This window comes from Fundulus heteroclitus, chromosome 6 (assembly GCF_011125445.2).
Source record: "Fundulus heteroclitus isolate FHET01 chromosome 6, MU-UCD_Fhet_4.1, whole genome shotgun sequence".
NCBI lineage: Eukaryota > Metazoa > Chordata > Actinopteri > Cyprinodontiformes > Fundulidae > Fundulus > Fundulus heteroclitus.
The window spans coordinates 25,140,249-25,159,541 of record NC_046366.1 but is presented as its reverse complement, the minus strand read 5'-3'; the positions used below and the strand labels follow the sequence as shown (position 1 = coordinate 25,159,541).

General features: G+C 38.5%; 1 protein-coding gene across 2 annotated transcripts in view; it reads left to right on the top strand.

Moving 5' to 3' along the window:
- The window catches only part of atcayb (ATCAY kinesin light chain interacting caytaxin b), an 86,705-nt gene that overhangs the window by 58,727 nt on the left and 8,685 nt on the right, over positions 1-19,293 (top strand). The window contains exons 1-6 of one of the 2 annotated variants that reach the window (XM_036138411.1): positions 4,328-4,831; positions 10,078-10,184; positions 14,480-14,535; positions 14,643-14,870; positions 16,990-17,148; positions 19,184-19,286. In XM_036138411.1, the coding sequence (XP_035994304.1) occupies positions 10,108-10,184; positions 14,480-14,535; positions 14,643-14,870; positions 16,990-17,148; positions 19,184-19,286 (623 nt within the window). In that variant the 5' untranslated portion in view covers positions 4,328-4,831; positions 10,078-10,107. Of the gene's footprint in view, positions 1-4,327; positions 4,832-10,077; positions 10,185-14,479; positions 14,536-14,642; positions 14,871-16,989; positions 17,149-19,183; positions 19,287-19,293 lie in introns of those variants that run through there. The other variant, XM_021319976.2, reaches the window with a different exon arrangement.

Here is a 19,293-nt window from a genome sequence, read left to right as displayed (position 1 = left end):
ATATTGCCATAAAATCAAAACCCTGTTAAGACAGGAAACCTCTTAGTCTTATATTTTGAGCTATTGTTTAATTATTTGAACCGCTGAAACTGGTTTTGTGCAGGGGTTTGAATACACTTTAATTCATTTTGTTATGTTTAATTATGTTTGGATTCATTGTTTTCTAACCCAAACACAGTAAAAATTATATAAATATACGGGCTCAAATATATACATATACACCCTCTAATATTTTGATAAATATCCCATTGCAAATTGCAAAGGTTTTTGCTACCATCAGGACAGCTTTGGCATAATTCTGACTGAATATTTGGCAATTCCTATTTTTATAGGATGGACCCGGTTTTTAAGCGTATCTGGTTCAGGTCAGAGCTTTAGGAAGACTTCAGCTTAATTTTAATTAAAACTGGGTTCCCTCAGATTTTACTGTTTAAATGTAAAATCTGATAATTAAATCTGATTTTATTGTCTAAATGTTTAGGTCTTCTGCTTTGTGTCCATCCATTGCTATTTGTGCTCTTCCTTGTGCCTTGTATAGATTCCTCTGTGTGTCCTTCCTTAATTTCTCCCTTTCTTATGTCTTTCCTTGTTCCCCGTCATTCTTTCTTCCCTCTATGTCCATCCTTCCTTTATATTCTTCTTTGCTTTATGTCCTTCCTTCCCTCCTTATTTGTAGCCATCCTTTTTCTTCTCACCTTCTTGCTCTATACAATCCTTCCATCTGTCCTTTCTTTCGTTCTTTACTTCCATTTGTCCTTGGTTCCTTCCATCCTTCCTTCTCTTATTCTGTTTTCTTTCCCTTCTGCCTTGTGTCCTTCCTTCTTTCCTACCTTGTGTCATTTAATCCTTTCAACCTATTGTCCTTCCTTCCTTGAACTGTCCTTGTTTCAGAGGGGTTGGACTGGGCTGCGCTCCAACCAGAACTGTAAACTCACTAAAATAGTAATGTTATGAGAAACAAGAGATATGCCACTGAAAGAGTTAATATCTTTCTGAGAGAACCAAATCTTTTTTCAGGTTTAATGTTTTATTAAAAATAATCTAAAGACAGTTTTTTTGCCATTATGTCTGTGAAGATTCAAAGACAAATGATAATTTCTGATGAGTTAAAGGTCAAATATATAATTTCTTCTTTGAAATTTAGGCATGTCTAATGTCGAGAGAATGGATTTTGGAAATATTTGGCTTTGAGCCGTCATCTATTCTTTTGTCGCTACTGCTAAGCTTTCCTTTTGCTGCCTGGAAAATCCTCTGCTGGTAAAACAGGGGCTGTGCAGGGTCTTCATTAACGTTTTAGACACAACTGGGTCTGTGTATAAGAAATTACATGTTAAGTTTTTAAGTTTCAGTCTCTGTGTGTTTTACAAAGACTAGCCCTACCATTTTTATTTCACACAAACCTGACTTCCCCTCAGATCTGATGGTAGATTGTTTCAGAAAGGTAAGATCATTAAAGTTGGTTCTGATATTTCTACATGTGCCATCACCAACTGCTAATCCTTTACTGGTATTTTTTTTTAAGTAAACGTTTTTCATCATCATGACTGAAAACAGGGAGTCTTTTTTGTTCCAGAAGTGTGTCATATCAAGCCACCTTTCATGTTGCTGTTGCTGTTATCTTGCATTAATGTTTCAACGACAATTGAACCATGGGGATTTATGGGATTGTGGGATTTATTTAACTGCTTGAATAGAGCTGATGTCCCTCTTATTAAGGCACTCATCTGGTAGAAGGCTACAGAGGTGTTCAATCTTTATCGTTACCTTTTAGCGCCATCTACTGTTAAGCGTTAGTCATTGCACCTCCTCCATCTATTGTACTGGATGTCTACATATCTGCTGATGGGACAGGTTGTTAAGATAACAACCATAGCAAATATGGGACGTGATGTTGTCTTGTACTCTTTAACTGTGATCACTGGAGCATAAACAGATTTCTCAAGAACAATTTTGATAAGATATTTTTCTTATTTTTTTTGGGGGGGGGGGAGGAGGGGGGGGGGGGTCGATAAAGGTACTATGAAATGTAGTTTGGTTGCAATGGCATGGCCAAATGTATTCAATGGTTCAATTCAATTCAAAAATTCTTTAATTAATTCCAAAGGGAAATCTTATGCTTTTGTAACTCATATTAAATGGGTTTCTTCAAAGAGTTGTTGTAGATGCTGATGGTTGTTGGCAGGAGAATGAGAGAACTTGATGATTTTCATCAAGTACAGGCAATGATTCTCTCACGGTGGTGAGATTTTAAAACTTAAATTACTTTAAAAAAAGTCTGAAATTGTTTTAAAACTTAAAGTCACAACAAACTTCTTAGAAAAATATAACTGTAACAAAATTTAAAGGTTTTTCACCGACACAATTTTATGTTTTCGTAACTCATATTATACGTGTTTCATCAAAGAGTTGTTGTAGATGCTGACGGCTGCTGGAAGGAGGGATGTCCTGCATCCGTCTGTCCTACAGCGGCTCTGGAGAAGCCTTTGACTGAAGATACTTGTTGTTGTACGACAGACTGTTCTTCATTTTATGAAGAATCCTTCTTAGTAAAATCATCTCTAGAGGTTCTAGATGAGTCCACAGAGCAGAGGCAGCCTTCTTTATAAGCTTTTTGAGCTTTCTGAAGTCAATTGCGCTGATGCTGCTACCCCAGCAGATGATGGCAGAAGAGACCACACCCTCTACAACAGACTTATTGAAGATATGCCGCATCTTTCTGCAAATACTGGAGGACCTAAGCTTCCTCAAGAACACTTTACCCACCTTGCCTGCTGTTGGTGGTCAGAGGACCCGGTGGCACCATTGGTATGACAACCCTGCGTCTGTCAGTCTGTGACTACAATGTACCTAACCATCATCAGCGTGTGAATGTGTGTATGAACGGCTGAATGACTTACTGTGGTGTAAAGCGCTTTGGGGTCCTCAGACTTGATGAAGTGCATATAAGTATAAGTACAGGACAATTACCACAATAAGTCCAGTCTGCTCTGTTCCTTCATGTGGATAACTTCACAGAGGCGTCTCCAGTTCAGTCTGTGAATTGTGGTAATAGTTTAGACTCATTCCTGTTTCTCCTGAAACTACAATCATTTCCCTTGTTTTATTCACATTCAGGATGAGATGATTGTTTCCACACGATGAAACCAAGCAGTCCACCGGCTACCTGTCATCAGCTTCCTGTCTGATGCATCCAATGACTGCAGAATAATCCCAGTATCTATAAATAACAGGAATCTGTTCTGTACTGAAAGTTTTTATTTTATTTTATTTATTTAAACCTAGTAATAAGAGTTTAGAATTATGCATTCATGGGATGATTTACTCCCTCAGTACTCTTGTCTTAAAACCTATTACCAATAAAGTTAACAGAAAATACAAGATGTGGACAAATGCAAACCAGACATAGACGAGAATCTAAGACTGAAAAAGGCAAACTATCTGAAATGTGCAGCCCTCTTTGTCCACAAAACCCCGCCCAACAGTTCAGGTTAAATAAAAAAAAATGCTGCCTCCTTACTGAGCCTGTTAATAGAGAACATTTCTACTCTGGTCATCTGTTCTTACCCCAGTAAACAGAAGAAATGTGGATAAATAATGCCCCCGAAACACTGGAAAATTACCCTGATTTCTAGAAAAGCTCTGTGGAGCCAAAACATGCCTTAGGATATAATCCGTTTGGTTTTAACAGCCATCTAATGATATCCAGGTTTCACAAAGTTTTATGGTATACTCGGCTCTTCCACCATTCTTGACCTATTTAGACTATGGTTGGAACCAGCAAAGATGCATTTATATCCTGAGTAATCACAAAACATATTTTTGGGTATAGTGCTGGATAGCAAAACAAGTGAAGATCCCAGAAATGCAGATTTTTCTCCAACATTGAGTGGAGAGAGAAACTGTGGCAGTTTTTGCAGGGAAAACACGGTCAATGTGGGCGAAATGCTACCGTGTGTTTACTGTCATTGCACAGAGCTCAGAGCAGCTGTGGGGAAGGCAGGAGAGAAAGAGAGGAAGGGGAGGTGGGGACAGCGTCACAGGCAAAGAGCAAGAGGAAAGGAGGTGAGTTCATATGGAGGAGGAGTTTCGTGCAAAGCGGGAGAGAGGCTATGATAGACCGTGAGAAAAAAGCAGGAGAGAGAAGGAGGCTGTGCGTGAGGGAGGAAGATGCTGTTGCCAGGGAACAAGGCTGAAATACAAGGAACCGTGTTTTACAGTTCGGAAGAGGATGAAAAGTCATTTTATTGATGGACACAATGGACTAACCTGGAGGAAAACAGGTGATCCTGACCACGGAGAGCCTGACAGAAACAAAAGAAAAAAAGGTAGGCAGCTGGGATTACATAACTAACAGAGCACCGCTCCAATACGACTGACATCATCCGAAAGGATTAGAGCCCGGGGGGCTTTGGTGTTAGTGGGTGGAGGATGATGAGGAGGGGACGGGGGGATTCAGCAGAGTGGAACAGACGCAAATAGCAGGAATAGAGAAAAAAGATGATGTTTTTTTTTTTTTTTTATCGTACTACATGTTAGAAACGAAGAGTTGTTATAATCTTTAGACCAGAAGTCAGTCCAGGATCCAGCTGTATAAAAGATGAGGGCACAGCGATGCCATTTCGAGACTGTCCTGATCAATCTTCTCTCCACAGGAAGACACGACTTGCCTCCATCGGCAGCATCAGCAAGCAACAGGAACTGTGCAGCTTCCCTAGAAACCGGAGAGCATCACCTGAAGAGGTAAACAGTGATGACCCTCAGTCAGCTGCTGTAAGGAGGGACATTTGAAGAAAGGAAGAACCCGCTGAGGAGAACTACGTCATTACATAATGTGAGTGTTTAGCACAGTTTTTATTTTTCTGATTGCAACCGGATAAAACAGTCTCCCTGCGGGGAGATTTATTTTGTGTGGGACTTGGCCAGTTTGTCAAATATGATCTTTAATGTGTCAAGGATGCCCCCTTAAGGATAGACTCTCCGATCTCAATAGTGACATGAATCTAAACCATTTGTAGCACCAATAAACCATATTAATCGCAGTTAAATTTCATAAGTCAACATCAGTTTCAAAGATAAATCCTACCTCATCAGGAAGCTACTTTTATAAAACACTGCAGGAAGAATCAGGAGAATTTTGTGTTTTTCTCAGCATATAAAGTTTGTTTAGAATAATCATAAAGATTTAAAGAAATGATTAAACATTATAATTCTCAATGCAAGCTAATAATGAAATCAAGAAGTCAAGGTCACTTCTTCCTTAGAAATAGCTACTCTCTACTGATTGTTCAAGCAAAGATAAAAAGGGGAAGTTTTATAACTTCAGAGAAATACAGGATCAAAACTAATTGATCTGAATAAAATATAGGGATTAAGGTAAGTTTATGAGGTTCTGGTAAACTGGAGGAAAATAATTTGCTAGTCTGTTTCTGTAGCCTAAAGAAAGTAATTATGACCTAGTTCTTAGTTAAAACATCTAACTTTAAAATAAGAGGAAAGAAAAAAGGAAAGATGAAACCAAGATGGGAACCGGCCTTGATTGGTCCCCTTTAAGCTCCCACCAACCAAAAGAGATCTTACTGGATTAGACGTCGGCTCTCTTACACTTCAAAAATCCAACCTGCATGTCTGCTCATGTAGTTGTCGCTTTCGTCTCTCTCAGCTTTAGACACAGGGGAGTTTTTGCTCTAACAGCAATTCTGTTTTCCAAAAGTCCCTCTTACACTATCAGGTGTTGCTGGTTTCTCCTTATTTTGGGCTTTGGATGGGCGGAGAGTCTCCTTTTCAATCACGTATGGGGCTGGCAACTTTTCTAAGCAATACTGAGCACACGTTCAAGGTGTATGGAGGAAAAACTATGAATCTTGCCCAGCTTAACATAAAGATAGACAAACGTAATGCACCAGTTTAATGCAAACAACAAAGAAACAACGCAGCTAGTTCTTAAAAGGCTTGTCCGTCCCATTTCTGATTCAGTTGGGCCGTCTTGAGGATTGTAAAAGTTATGAACAGGAACTGAAGGGAAATGCAGGTGAGGAACAGATGTAATACAAAATGTGCAAAGAATGAACTAAGAACATAATTCACAGATGCATGAATTAAATGTATGAATTAGCAACCAGAAAATATAAACAGGAACAAATCCGAAACAGAAAGAAACCAAAAAACTCAAACCCCTATTAGTAATAAGAATTAGGAAATACCTGAAAAAAGCAGAACCAAGGGAACATGACAACAAAGAAATAGTCAAAAATACATACGCAAAAGAAAATCAGAACCCAAACCTGGAGATCGTGACAGAGGGCCGTTTTCAACTTTACTTTTTAAACAAAGCTTTAATGCAAAGCTTCCCCAAACTTTTTAAAGCAAAATCAAATTTAAAGCAAAATCAAGGACTTTTGCTTTAAATTTTGTTGGTTTTAAACACAAACCAACAAGGTGATGAAAGGTCACCTACAGTAACATCATAAGGTCTGGTCATGTTTTTGTTAAGATCACTAGGTTATATTTTAGTTTTTTTTTTTAAATGACTTTACCTGTTTATTTTTTTAAAGCTTCAACCAAACTCACAATAGAAAAGGGGCTAGCTTCAAAGCTAAATCTGTCGATGAGCGTTTTGAATTATTATTAATCAAACTACAGAGGTGGTCTCGTCATAAAGCAATTTAGCTGAGCTGATAACAATAAAATAAAGTATTACTAAAATCTGCTTTCGATCTTTATTGTTGTTTATTTTGTAGGGACACTAAACGCTGCAGAGGACTTCTGAAGTTTTTTTGGCCCTAACATCGCTCCCTTCTTGCCTATGGTTAAAGACAGAGCTTGTGATCAATCACTACATCTGGGTTATCTCTAATCCTCAATGGGCCAACAAATGCCTTTCAAGCTACAAGCTCAGCTCAAATATAGCTTTCTCAAGTGGGAACTCCCCTGCTTTACTGATTTTCAAAGGGAGAGAACCTGTGAGGGGAAAAAAAAACCTGTAATCCCTGTCTTCTGATAGAGTTTGCCTTTCATATATTTCATATTCCGGTTGGCACAAAGGCAAAGGCAGCCCTGCCATCTGGACACAAATCCTCACCAGACAAACGCTGCTGCATTGTTACTTTTTGCCTCAGATGTTTACTGAATGAACAGGCAAGGCTTTGAAAGTGACATTTTGCACTGACTAGCAAACTGCTCGGTGAGGATCTGTGTCTGTTCCTATGAGTACAAGTTTAGCCTTGGGAGCCTTTATTAAAATGGAGATGACCAAATGTTGTACGAGGTTTGCAAAACACATCGCAACTTGCTTTCGGGTTTAAACAGTCGACCTCGATTCCCCGATCCCAGCACAGCAGCGTCAGGAGCCTGGAGGCACAGAGCATGTGTCTTTTACCCCACTTTTTCCTCCTTCTTTCTCTTTTTTTCATTCTTTACAAAAATAGCCTATCTGTATCAAATCAGTTCCATCCCTATGCACTAATGGGCTGTGGTGATGTCTGTTAAATAAACCCAGGTCGGGACAGAGATTTATTGGTATAGGAAAACTGCTTTTATGGGTTTGTGCTACTTAGCTTGACTGATACTTGTATGTAAGGCAGCAATGAATCAATTTTAATGTTTAATGCTATATATGGAGACCTTCACTTTGGTTACGTGGATGCACACACGAGCTGACTGTGTTCCCTGCAGGGAATGGCTGCTGTATGAGCAAATCAGTGTTTTATTTTAGTCTCCTTCCCTGGGGATGCTGGGGTCAAAAATCCATTTGGATTGGGTGTTATGCATCCACACGATGGCAGCTTTCCTGTAAAGTCATTAGAAATGTGTTAGAGAATGACATGTTGAGCATGCTTAAGCTGTTTTAAGGTCTGAAAAAAAGTCTGGGCAAGACATGCCTAGAAATAAAAATTAAAAAAGCCCCTAACTAAAATGTGTGTGCTTTTTATGCACATTACACTTTTCATCACTTCTGTTTAAAAGATTTATAATTATGGGCTTGAAGAAGGCTTACAAAAGTGCTTCTGAATGCATTCTGTTGGGGGAGTGCTGTCAAAATCTGATAATTTTAAATAAATAAATTAGTCATATTTTTTTTGTAGGAGACGAATGTGTAAATTATTGTAGATCCAAAATTTAAAAACAGGGTTTTGCTCATTTGCTGTATTAAAAGATGGTCATCAAGTTTGCTAATTAGTTTGAATTATTTAATTTGACTCTTTAACGATAATAAACTGGTCTAGCAATATCAGAACAGTATTTGGGTTTGTTGTTCTTTGAAAACACTTGCTGTAATTAACCAATTTCAACAACTGAATTCAAAGCAGATTTTAATGCACCAAAGTCTGCATTTGAGTAACTAAATGTCATCAGATAGACGGTACTATAAAACTGAAGAGAATGTCAAAAGTGCGTTTATTAAAAGATGCATACTTTGTGTTGTACTTAACATTTTCAGTAGATTTTAACATTTCTGTAATAATTCTGCACGAATTAAAAACTAAAATCTTCCATCTTCATCAGTAACCTGCACTGGTGGAACAAATCTTTCTGGAAATGTTGTTGGGTAGCCACCCAAAATCAGTACCGGGCCACAAATCGCCCCCTGGCCACACTTTGGACATGCCTGCTTTAGGCCCGTAACATTCAGAATCACAGAAGCAATTCCAAGTGTAAAAAGGTAGAGATGAGAATCAGCTCCTCTGGGTTTTTGCTGCTCACGTCAGTCGTGGTGATTTTACTGATCCATCCAAGTTCCCTCACCTATAAGTATACCTAAAATACGGGTCATGACAAAGAGAACAAGAACTCTAACACAAGACGGTTGAAATTAGCTTTCTCCTCTTTACAGATAAAGGTTCAGCAGGTAGCTCAGCATAGGTCTGAATTTAAAGGGCAACTCACCCCCAAATTGACACCCCCGCCCGCCCCCCTAATAAACTGTGTACATGGATGTCTTATAGTGCTACCTATATATCCTGGTCATTATTTTGAAAATTGACTGCACATTTGTGTCTAAAACCGTCTGTGTGGCACCCTTCTCATATTAAATGGGTGTACTGCATTTGAATTTCAATTAGTATGAGTATTGGCTCAAACGACATCGTGGCATTACTCCTAAAAATTTAAGTCAGTAGCGCTACTGCTGTGGGGAATAAAAACAGCTCTGTCTCATACCTGCCTTTGTAGGGAGTTGGAGTTGAAAAAAGTGAGCTTTGCAATCTTTCTATTGATTTTCAGTTTAGTGATTTATTAGTTTAGCATTCAGTTAGTTTATTTAGCATTAATTGACTTTCTTCTAGTAGCGTAGACCACGCCCATGACCTTATCCCTCGCACATTCCCTAGTACAGTGGGCGCCTACTTTAGGCACATTTTTCAAATATTAAATGTGGGCAGACAGAGGCTCTGGTACAGGGATGAGTTGCCCTTTAACCTCAGATGAGGTGATTCAGGTATTTGCGATAAGCTGTATTGTTGGGTTGATTAACTGGGCTTTAGGAGGACTTAAAATCTACCTTTCAACCAAAGTGTGTTTTTGCTGAAGGCTTTTTCAAGATTCTAAAGGGAGTAACCTAAGGCAGTATTTTTGAAAAACATTGGAAATAAAATGTGTACAGCTATAGTCCAACTTTATACAGATGTTGCCACACTTTATTTAACAGGCTGTTGATGAGCTTCAAACTGCCTTTAAGTGTATGTCTTAATGTTCGTTCTGTATGAGGTGATTTAGTCATCTGTGATGTCGTTTTAAGTAATGGGGCTTTAAGCTAGTGAAAGTTTAAAGAAACGGTTTTTAAAGATTTTAAAAGGGGTCCCTTTTGATTCAGGAGAAGCAGAGACACATTTAAACTAAGCGGAACAGTGTATTCTGAGGACCAGAGTTGAAGACCCCTAATTTAAAGTCATCAGGTTGGCATGCCTTCACAGGAGCCAGAACCTTTTCTGGCCTTGTAAGGGCGGTGTTCCTGAATTTTGAACCTGTGTCTTGGATAAATCTTAGGAGTTCACAGCTGGTTTAAACATGATGTGTTATAGCAGTATTTTACCAAACTGTCGCTCTCCCTTAATAAGTTATCTACCTTTCTGTCATTCAAAGCAAGCTGAAGCCCATCCTTCCTGCCACAGGATGGGTACAGCAGAAGCCACTTTACGCATGGACAGCATGGAGGTCAAGGACGAGTGGCAGGACGAGGACTTCCCCAGGTACTTGACTAAGCTTTCAATTTCAACTTTCAATTTTATTTATATAGCGCTAATTCACAACACGTCATCCCAAGGAACTTTACAAAGTCAAATTTAATCAAATCATCCAGACAGATTAGTCAAAAAGTTTCCTCTCTAAGGAAACCCAGCAGATTGCAACATGTCCCGACAAGCAGCATTCACTCCTCCTGAAAGAGCGTAGAGCCACAGTGGACAGTTGTCTGCATGGTTGATGGCTTTGCAGCAATCCCTCATACTGAGCGTGCGTGAAGTGACAGTAGAGTGGAAAAGTTCCCTTTAACAGGAAGGAAAACCTCCAGCAGAACCAGGCTCAGTGTGAACGGTCATCTGCCTCGACCGACTGGGGGTTAGAGAAGACAGAACAGAGACACAGAAAGCACAGAAGCACACATTGATCCAGGAATCCTTTCTATGTTATAGGGTAGTGTTAGATGGGCTGTCTTTCCTGGATGATGTCGCAGCTAACAGAATGACCAGGTGTACATACTATGAAGAGAAACAAGACAGAGAACAAAAAATTAAAAGTTGAAATAACAACAAAGAATGCAAATTGGAGAGCAGTAGGAGAACTCAGCAGAATGAGAAAATTAGACCTTGATGTCCTCCAGCAGCCTAAGCCAATAGCAACATAACTACAGAGATAGCTCAGGGTAACCTAAGCGGCTCTAACTATACGGTTTGTCAAAAAGGAACGTTTTAAGTCAAGTCTTAAAAGTAGACAGGGTGTCTGCCTCACGGAAAAGGAGAGGAACCTGACAACTAAAAGATCTGCCTTCCATTCTGCAGTCTGAGAGTGAAGTGCTCTGTTAGGAACATACAGGGTAATCAGAGCTCTGACATATAATGCAGCTTGATTATTAAGGGCTTCACACGTGAGAAGGAGAATTTTAAATTCTATTGATTTAACAGGAAGCCAATGAAGGGAAGCTAAAATGGGGAAAAATTATCCCTCTTGTTGATTTTCATCAGAACTCTTGCTACAGCATTTTGGATCAGCTGAACACTTTGAACTGCATTTTGTGGACTTCCTGATAGCAAAGAAGTACAATAGTCCAGCCTTGAAGTAACAAATGCATGGACTAGTTTTTCCAGCATCAACCCTGGACAGAATGTTTCTAATTTTGGCGATATTCAGAAGGTGAAAAAAGGAAACTCTGGAAACCTGTTTAATATGGGATTTAAATGACATGTCTTGGTCAAAAATAGCACCAAGCTTTTTTACTTTATTACCAAAAGCCAATTTAATGCTATCCAGATTAAGTGACTAATTAAGAAGTTTAGTTTTTAAAGACTCTGTTCCAAAGATACAACTTCTGTCTCGTCAGAATTTACAATCATAAATTTAAAGTCATCCAGGTGTCATCCAGATGTCATCAAGACATGTCTGTAGTCAAATTAATTGCGTGGATTCATCAAGATTTATGGATAAATATAGCTTTATCCATTGTCATTGGCATAACAGTTGAAATTAATCCCACACTGTCTCATAATTTTACCAATCGGAAGTAGGCCCAATAGTAGTCCCAAGGACAGAACTCTGAGGTACTTTCATTTTTCATAGAAAATATTTATGAAGATTTCCATAAAGTCATTACTGCTGAGAGCTGAGGGAATGGATCAACAGAGCTCCGACTCTGAATTTAGTACAGTTTCACAACTGTACTAAGGAGAAACCTGTGATTATTTTTATCCTCCTCTATTAATGATGAAAATATGCTGCTCCAACTCTGCGAAGGGTCTTTTTATACAACAGTAGACTTTTTTTTCCCAGATTAGGTAGGATTCCTGTAGATGTGTAGAGCACTATTTTCTCTCCAATTTCCTAATGTTGTGCTTGAAAAGAAAGCCACTCTAGATTAAACCAGGGAGCCAGCTTCCTGGAAATAATCACCTTGTTTTTCAAGGGAGCTACATTGTCTAATTCAAAACACAACAAGAAAGTAACACCGTCAACAAAGGCGTCAATTTGTGAAGAGGAAGAAACAACATTGCTGCTATCTGCAGGGCATTTCTGTGATACTGAGGAAATTAAAAGGGGAACAGACTCTTATAAAGATCTAATATAACCAAACCTTCTTTTGGGGGTGGAGAACTCAGTTAAAATAAACCCAAAGGTTAATAAAACCGGTCAGACATGAAAGGGTTGTGAGGAAATACTGTTAATTCTTCGCAATCAATGCCATATGTCAGTACAAGGTCCAAAGTATGAAGGCAAGAGTGCGTCGGTTTATGTATATTTTGAGCAAAACCAATTGAATCTAGGATAGTATTAAAGGCTACGTTTAGGTTATCACATTCAGCGTCAACATGAATGTTAAAATCCCCTGCTGTAATAACCTTGTCAGTGTTTAACACTAAATCAGATAAGAAGTCTGAGAACTGATCTAAGAAATAAAAGGAAGGGCCTGGTTGGCGATACAAAACAACAAACAGAAGAGGTTTTATTGCTTTTCAGTTTGGATGAGGGAAACTAAGGGTTAAATGTTCAAAAGAATTGTAGTTATTATTTTGGCCTGGGACTAATTAATAAATCAGACTGAATGATGGTTGCTGCTCCTCGTCTTGTAGTTCTGGGAATGTGGAAATTGAAATAATTAGAGGAAGTTGATTTATTTATACTATACGTGACAGGAAGGTTTAGAGTTTCTGCTTGCAGTTTGCCAGATTAGTGTGCAGCTTGATACAAACAGGTTGGGTCGAGATGGAAAATTAGTCACGTGTGTGCCTGTCAGATGCTGAGGGGTAGCAGGTGTGTTTTTTTCGTTATGCAGTCATTACATGGGTAGACTGTATCATGTCAGGGGGAAAAAATAGCAGCTGGCAGAGCACAGAAAGGAATTAAATACGTAATAGGGACCAGCAGTCGAAACATTTGTTTGTTTTAGATTTTATTCATATTTACTTCAGTTATACAAAGAAGTATTTTTTTCCCTGCCTCCTCATCTTAGTCTTTATTGTATGTGATTATATATACATGGGTACTGTCAGAGTTATGAACAAATGTATTGAAACAATGAAAATATAACTAAAGAGGTCCCTGAATTGCTTTTATTTTCCTAAGCAGTAACCATTATAGATTTCATCAATTCATGTTTTAAATTATACTTTTTCAAATTGCTTGTGTATTTAGCCCCTTTCACCATGACACTGCTAAATAAATTTGATGCCAACCAATTGCCTTCGGGGTCCCCCTAATTAGTAGGAATACTTTGTAAAATCACTTTGACTTTTATCAATGCAGACACAGTTTCAGTATTTTGCAGTATGTCTAGCTTTGTGCGTTCAGAGGCAAAACATTTTGTTCATCCTTCCTTGCAAAATAGCTCTAGCTTGGTCAGATTGGACGGAAAGTTACCAAATTCTTGCTACTCGCAGTTATTTTTAGATTTTGACTTTGACAGGGACATTGCTACACATGGTTATACTTTGATTTAAACCATTACATCGTGCCTCTGGCTGTATCTTTAGAGTTGCTGCTAAAAATTGAAACGTCACTCCATCCATCTTCTATAACCTATTGGGTCTGCTCAAGAAAACCATTGCGACAGCCTCCTGCTGCCACCGTAGTGTTTCATAATCCAAATGCTATTTTCAGGCTGATCTGCAGTGTTGGTTTTCTTTCACAAAAAGTGTTGAACATGGGGGCTAAAAAGTTTCATTTTGGTCTCATCTGACCAGAACAACGTCATCCACATGTTTGCTGCCCTCCTATTTCTGGCAAACCACAAACTGGAGTTCTTCTGACTTTTTTGGGATATCATTTTATATCAAACCCAGGTCTATACATTAACGTTTGTGCTTGTAATGAGACAAAATGTGAAAAATATAAAAGGGGTAGCAATACGTTTGCAAGGCAATGACACACCCTCAAACATCCAACGCTCTCACAACTCCAGCAGCTAGCCCGTACATGCCGTGTTTAGGGTGTGCTTGACTGTAAATGAATCCCTGAGTTGATGTCTTTGACTGAGTCAACATGTTGATGCAGTAAAGATGCAATCTGCTGTAATCCAATCCTCGTTTCTCCCACACATTGAGCTTAAAAGTGTGCACACAATAAGTACTTGAGGGGAGTTGGTAATTACTGCCGTTGCTTTCTTAGACAAAAGACATTACAAGACTGTGTCACTGACTCAGAGAACTATAGATAAAGAGTCAACAGTGAGAGTATTTCTACTATTTTATTTGTTTTAAAGAGAAAAAAACAGAATTGCATCAAAGCAGTTGCAGGGAAATATTTAGGTATTTCAATTAATTTTTATTGTGCCGTGCAGGCCACTGCCAGAGGATGGAGATGTCGACTCATGTGGTCTGACAGACAACAGATGCAGTAAGTGTAATAAATACCTAGATTTGGATAGGACATCATATTAAAGTATTTATAATCCTGATTGTGATTCTGATAAGCTGTAAACTTACATCTGCCTACTGTCGCAGATCCTCCCACCAGTCTGAATGTCGGCGAGTCAAAGAACCAGAGAAAGCGGCGCACACTGGTGGCCCCCGACATGAACCTGTCCCTGGATCAGAGCGAGGGCTCTGTTCTCTCTGACGACTTCCTGGAAACACCCGACGACCTGGACATCAATGTTGACGACATTGAGACTCCAGATGAGACCGACTCACTTGAGTTCCTGAACAATGGCAATGAGCTGGAGTGGGAAGGTCAGAGCAAAGAAACAATCAGCTTAAGGCTGTCCAACGCTAGTTCTCAAGCGTTGGTGCCCTACATCGTGGAGATGTTCTATGTTCTAACACAGCTGATTACCTCCTCAACATGTCAATAACTTTTGCAAAAGTTGTGAAATCATTTATTTGATTCAAGCTGAAAACATCTCAAACATCTAGGAAACCTGGTGTTGAGGACTGTGATTGGATGCAACTGATATAGATGTTTAGCAATGAGATGGTTTGGGGCAGGAGACGCATATTTGTTAAATAAAGAACACCTAAGGAAAATCTCTAGGTGTACCTGATCAGTAGTTTTTTAGCCTTTCTAAAGGTACTTTAAAGATTTTAAAGATTTTCTTTGAGCTTTGAAAAATCTTTCGCTCATTTTTTGTCCAGCCCTGCGACATCTTGTTGCGCCTTGTCCTTAAAATTAAGGAAGGTGGACAAACGAAGATCTAAAGATAAAGTGTCTTCACAAATAGGAACGAATCCATAAATTAATCCATTGGATCCATCAAAGACCTGACAAGATCTGAGAGATACCTCATCCTCAGAGCTGGCCCAATATGCAACCCCAGGAGGATTTTAATTCATAAAAATTTACCATCAATACACAAGTTAAGGTAAACCAGCTCAAATGTGTCAATTTCAAGCAAATTGTTCAAAAGTCTGAACTTAAAAATATTCCCTGTACTCAAAATATGGTTGTAAATAAATCAGTGAGTAATAGCCTCCACCCCAACACCCCCCAAGTTTGTTCTTTGACACAACATTCACACGTAGGGACACCTTCAAAGTTCATCATCATTATGAGTTGTCTTAATGAAGGGCCTGAAATGAAGAAGACATGCTGAAATAAAATAATATCTATAATAATCATTAATTGCAACTAAAAGCAGAGAAGGGTAGTAACTTGTTACATTTGCTCAGTTACATTTACTTGAGTAACCTTTGAGCAAAATATACTTTTTGGAGTAGTTATACTGCACTGTACTTTTTACTTTCACTTGAGTCGTATTATTACACACATATCACTACTCTATATACTGCGAGTAACTTTGTGAATAAAGAATATACCTGTTTTAACCAAAAATGCACAAGAGAGACAAAAACCTAGAGTTTATGTTAAAGTGAAACTTCTTATTTGTACACAAGCTTTGTTATTTTAATGTTATTTTCTATCTGCTGAGCTCATTGAGATATTTAGTGGTCAAATGAACGTACAGTAAACAGTAGATATTGTTATTAGAAGTACTTTGCACTGTTCTAACATACTGTATAGATATTAACAGTATATTGCTTTCTAGTTTAATGTTGAGAAAAATATATAGATTTAGAAAAGTGTTTATTTTGCCTTTAGGGTCTTTAGTGCATCGTTTGTCTTTAATATACCATTATTTGCACATAACCTTACATGTTTGTCTGTCCAATCACATAACTTTTAAACATTAGATCATCAGCTGTTATTAGTTACTCAGTACTTGAGTATCTTTCTTACTGAATACTATTTTACTCTTACTTGGAGTAATTTCTTGGCTGATAACTTTTTACTTTAACTTGTGTAATATGTTGAAGTAATGCTACTCTTACTTCAGTACACTTTTTGGCTACTCTAGTCACCTCTGACTAAAAGTGCAGAAATTACAAGATAGAGAGAAGGGCGACAATTTAAACCCCAAACTGCAAGAGACACAGTTGAACTTGATGAGAGAAAAAGCTGGAAGAACTGGTGGCAGCATGTAGGGGAAAATGGCAGGCGTAGCAACATGAGAAAGAAACCAGGAAGTATTTAACTCTGGAGGCATGATTATTGTCTTCTTAGGAGGCAAAAAGAATATGAATTATTTATATTTTTAATCATTCATTATAAAACCTTGTTCAGGGTAACTGTTGTCTATTAAAAATATTTAAAGTTAACATACATTACATAAATACAAAGAAAAAAACTGCAATATTTGAATTTTACTACTAGAATATAACGTATTGAAAGCTGTTTTTAATAATGTTTCACACTGACGCAAACTATTGAAACTGTTTACTGGCTGAATAAATGGTAGGGTAGACGTAGATGACTGCTAAACACTTGTTTTGCTCTTTTATTTTTTATTTTTAGACGACACTCCTGTGGCCACAGCCAAACGTCTTCCAGGCGAAGGTGAGGAGGAGAGAGACTCCTCTGGTCGTCTGTGGCGAACAGTGATAATCGGCGATCAGGAGCAACGGATCGACATGCAGATCATCAGACCTTACCTGCGGGTGGTCACCCATGGAGGTTCGCTAAAATGTCTAATGCATTAGAGTTAATAAAGGACAGCTTTAGATGAGGCAGAGCAGCAGCACCTAAATAAATAAACACAAAGCAAGCCCAACACGATGTCTGTCTGCCTTATAATATGTTGGTCTTGCTTTTGTTGCCAAAAAATACCCTGACCTGTTGAGCCAGGGACTCCACTGAAAAGCAGGGCCTTTATGAACTGTCCAGTTTTTGTTTCTCCAAAATGCTTCACTGTCATGCATGTAATGTTTGTAGGTGGATCAAAGTGCAGGCAAGAGATTGAGAGTCGTATGATGAGGGAAAAGGTGGTTTATTAAGAATAAAACAGCAAAACTTACAGACAGGGCGGGCGGCGAGAAGGACGAGGAAACAAATGCAAGTCAGAATGGGATAACCTGAGAGGATCTGCAAAAGGGTGAGAGGAAGGAACAGAAAAGAGAGCAGGAGACCAGGTGGAAGTAGTTAAGGAGACAAGCATCAGGTGACTGAAATGAGGGTGATGAGCAGAGGGAGTGTAATGAAGTACCAGGAGGAAAACAAAACCTAACAAGAATACAAAAACCAAAATGAATAAACAGACTCTAAAAATAAACTAACTACTAACTGAAAGGAAGACAGGTGGAAAACAAAGATCTAAAAGAAACTAAAGTAAACTAAGTCCGTAATGCACAGAATACTCAATGACAGAAAACGAAGAAGGAAAGAACAGAAAACAATACTAAAAAGGTGAAAAACAAAAAGATCCTCGATCCTCATGAACATAAACTAATAATAAGATAAACACCTGGGGATCGTGACACTCACAGAAATCTGCATATTCTAAAACCTTATCAAAATCAGCATTCATTTCTTTAGCTGTCTCAGCTACAGCGGCTCTGTTAAATCGGACCACATGGCGTCAGGCTTCACTCGCCACCTGCATCAATGAGCCCAGTTCCACGTATGACCCTGTTGCCCCATTGTCCATGTTCTCCTGTGTTGAACCAGGTTTGATAGATACTGACAGCTGCAGATTGGCAACACCCCACAAGAACTGCATTTACAGAGAGGTTTTAATCCGGCGAACTAGCAATTGCCATTTTAACTTTTCCAAACCCGTTTATGCTTGTTTGTTTTTCCTGTTTCTAACAAAATGACTTTGAGGGTAAAATGTTCACCTGCAGCCTAATATATCCCACTTTTCTGGCACCCGAATGCAGGAACGACACCTGGAGGATCGTAGTAAAGATGAAGATTTAATTAACATAAAAAAAGTAGAAAACAAAAGAAACAGAGGTCCAACAAAATTAAAAGATGGTGATTTCAGGTCACAGGATTCAACACTGCCACATTGTTTTAACCTTTCAATATTAACAACAATATAAATGGCTTTAGCCCGACTCGTACCTGTCGTCAACTTTAAACTAGCTTTCAACCTCATACGGCAAAAAGTAATATCAAGCCATTAATATTAAGGACAAACTTCAGTTACATTAAGTTTTGTACTTCTTCAGTGGTTTATTAATAGTTTGTCGTGCTACTGAACGCAGGTACAGATCAAACAGCAGGGGGTGCTGTTGTCACATTTAAAAAGATTTAGAAGGCCAGTATTTTCTAGACAAAAAAAAGGCAAGACTGTTCTTGAGCTCTCACCACAACTAAACACAAAGGAACAAGAAAAATTAGAGCTAAATTTAATAAATAAAAGATTATAATAATTTTATTCCTGACTGAGTATTATTCACAGGAATTTCTGATTCCAGGTTAAATTCTGAATCTGACTGATTCTGGATGGAAGAAACACAGTTTGTGCCAAGTTCGTGACATGTTCCTTCATTCCCTAAGAATTTTACGATGAAACTGCATCCAGATCACAGCAGAGTCCAAACTGATTTATTAAATAAAGACAGAAATAACAAGCAAAAAGAAAAAAGTCTATTTGAACTGGTTTGACTGAAAACACTATCACAACAAAACAACCGAAATAACACTAATGGGATTGCAATGAACCAAAAAGAGCAGACTAATGTGTGTTTTTTCCCCTCTCTGTCAGGTTATTATGGTGAAGGTCTGAACGCCATCATCGTGTTTGCGGCCTGCTACCTCCCAGACAGCAGCTGTGACGACTACACATACATCATGGAGAATCTGTTTCTGTGAGTT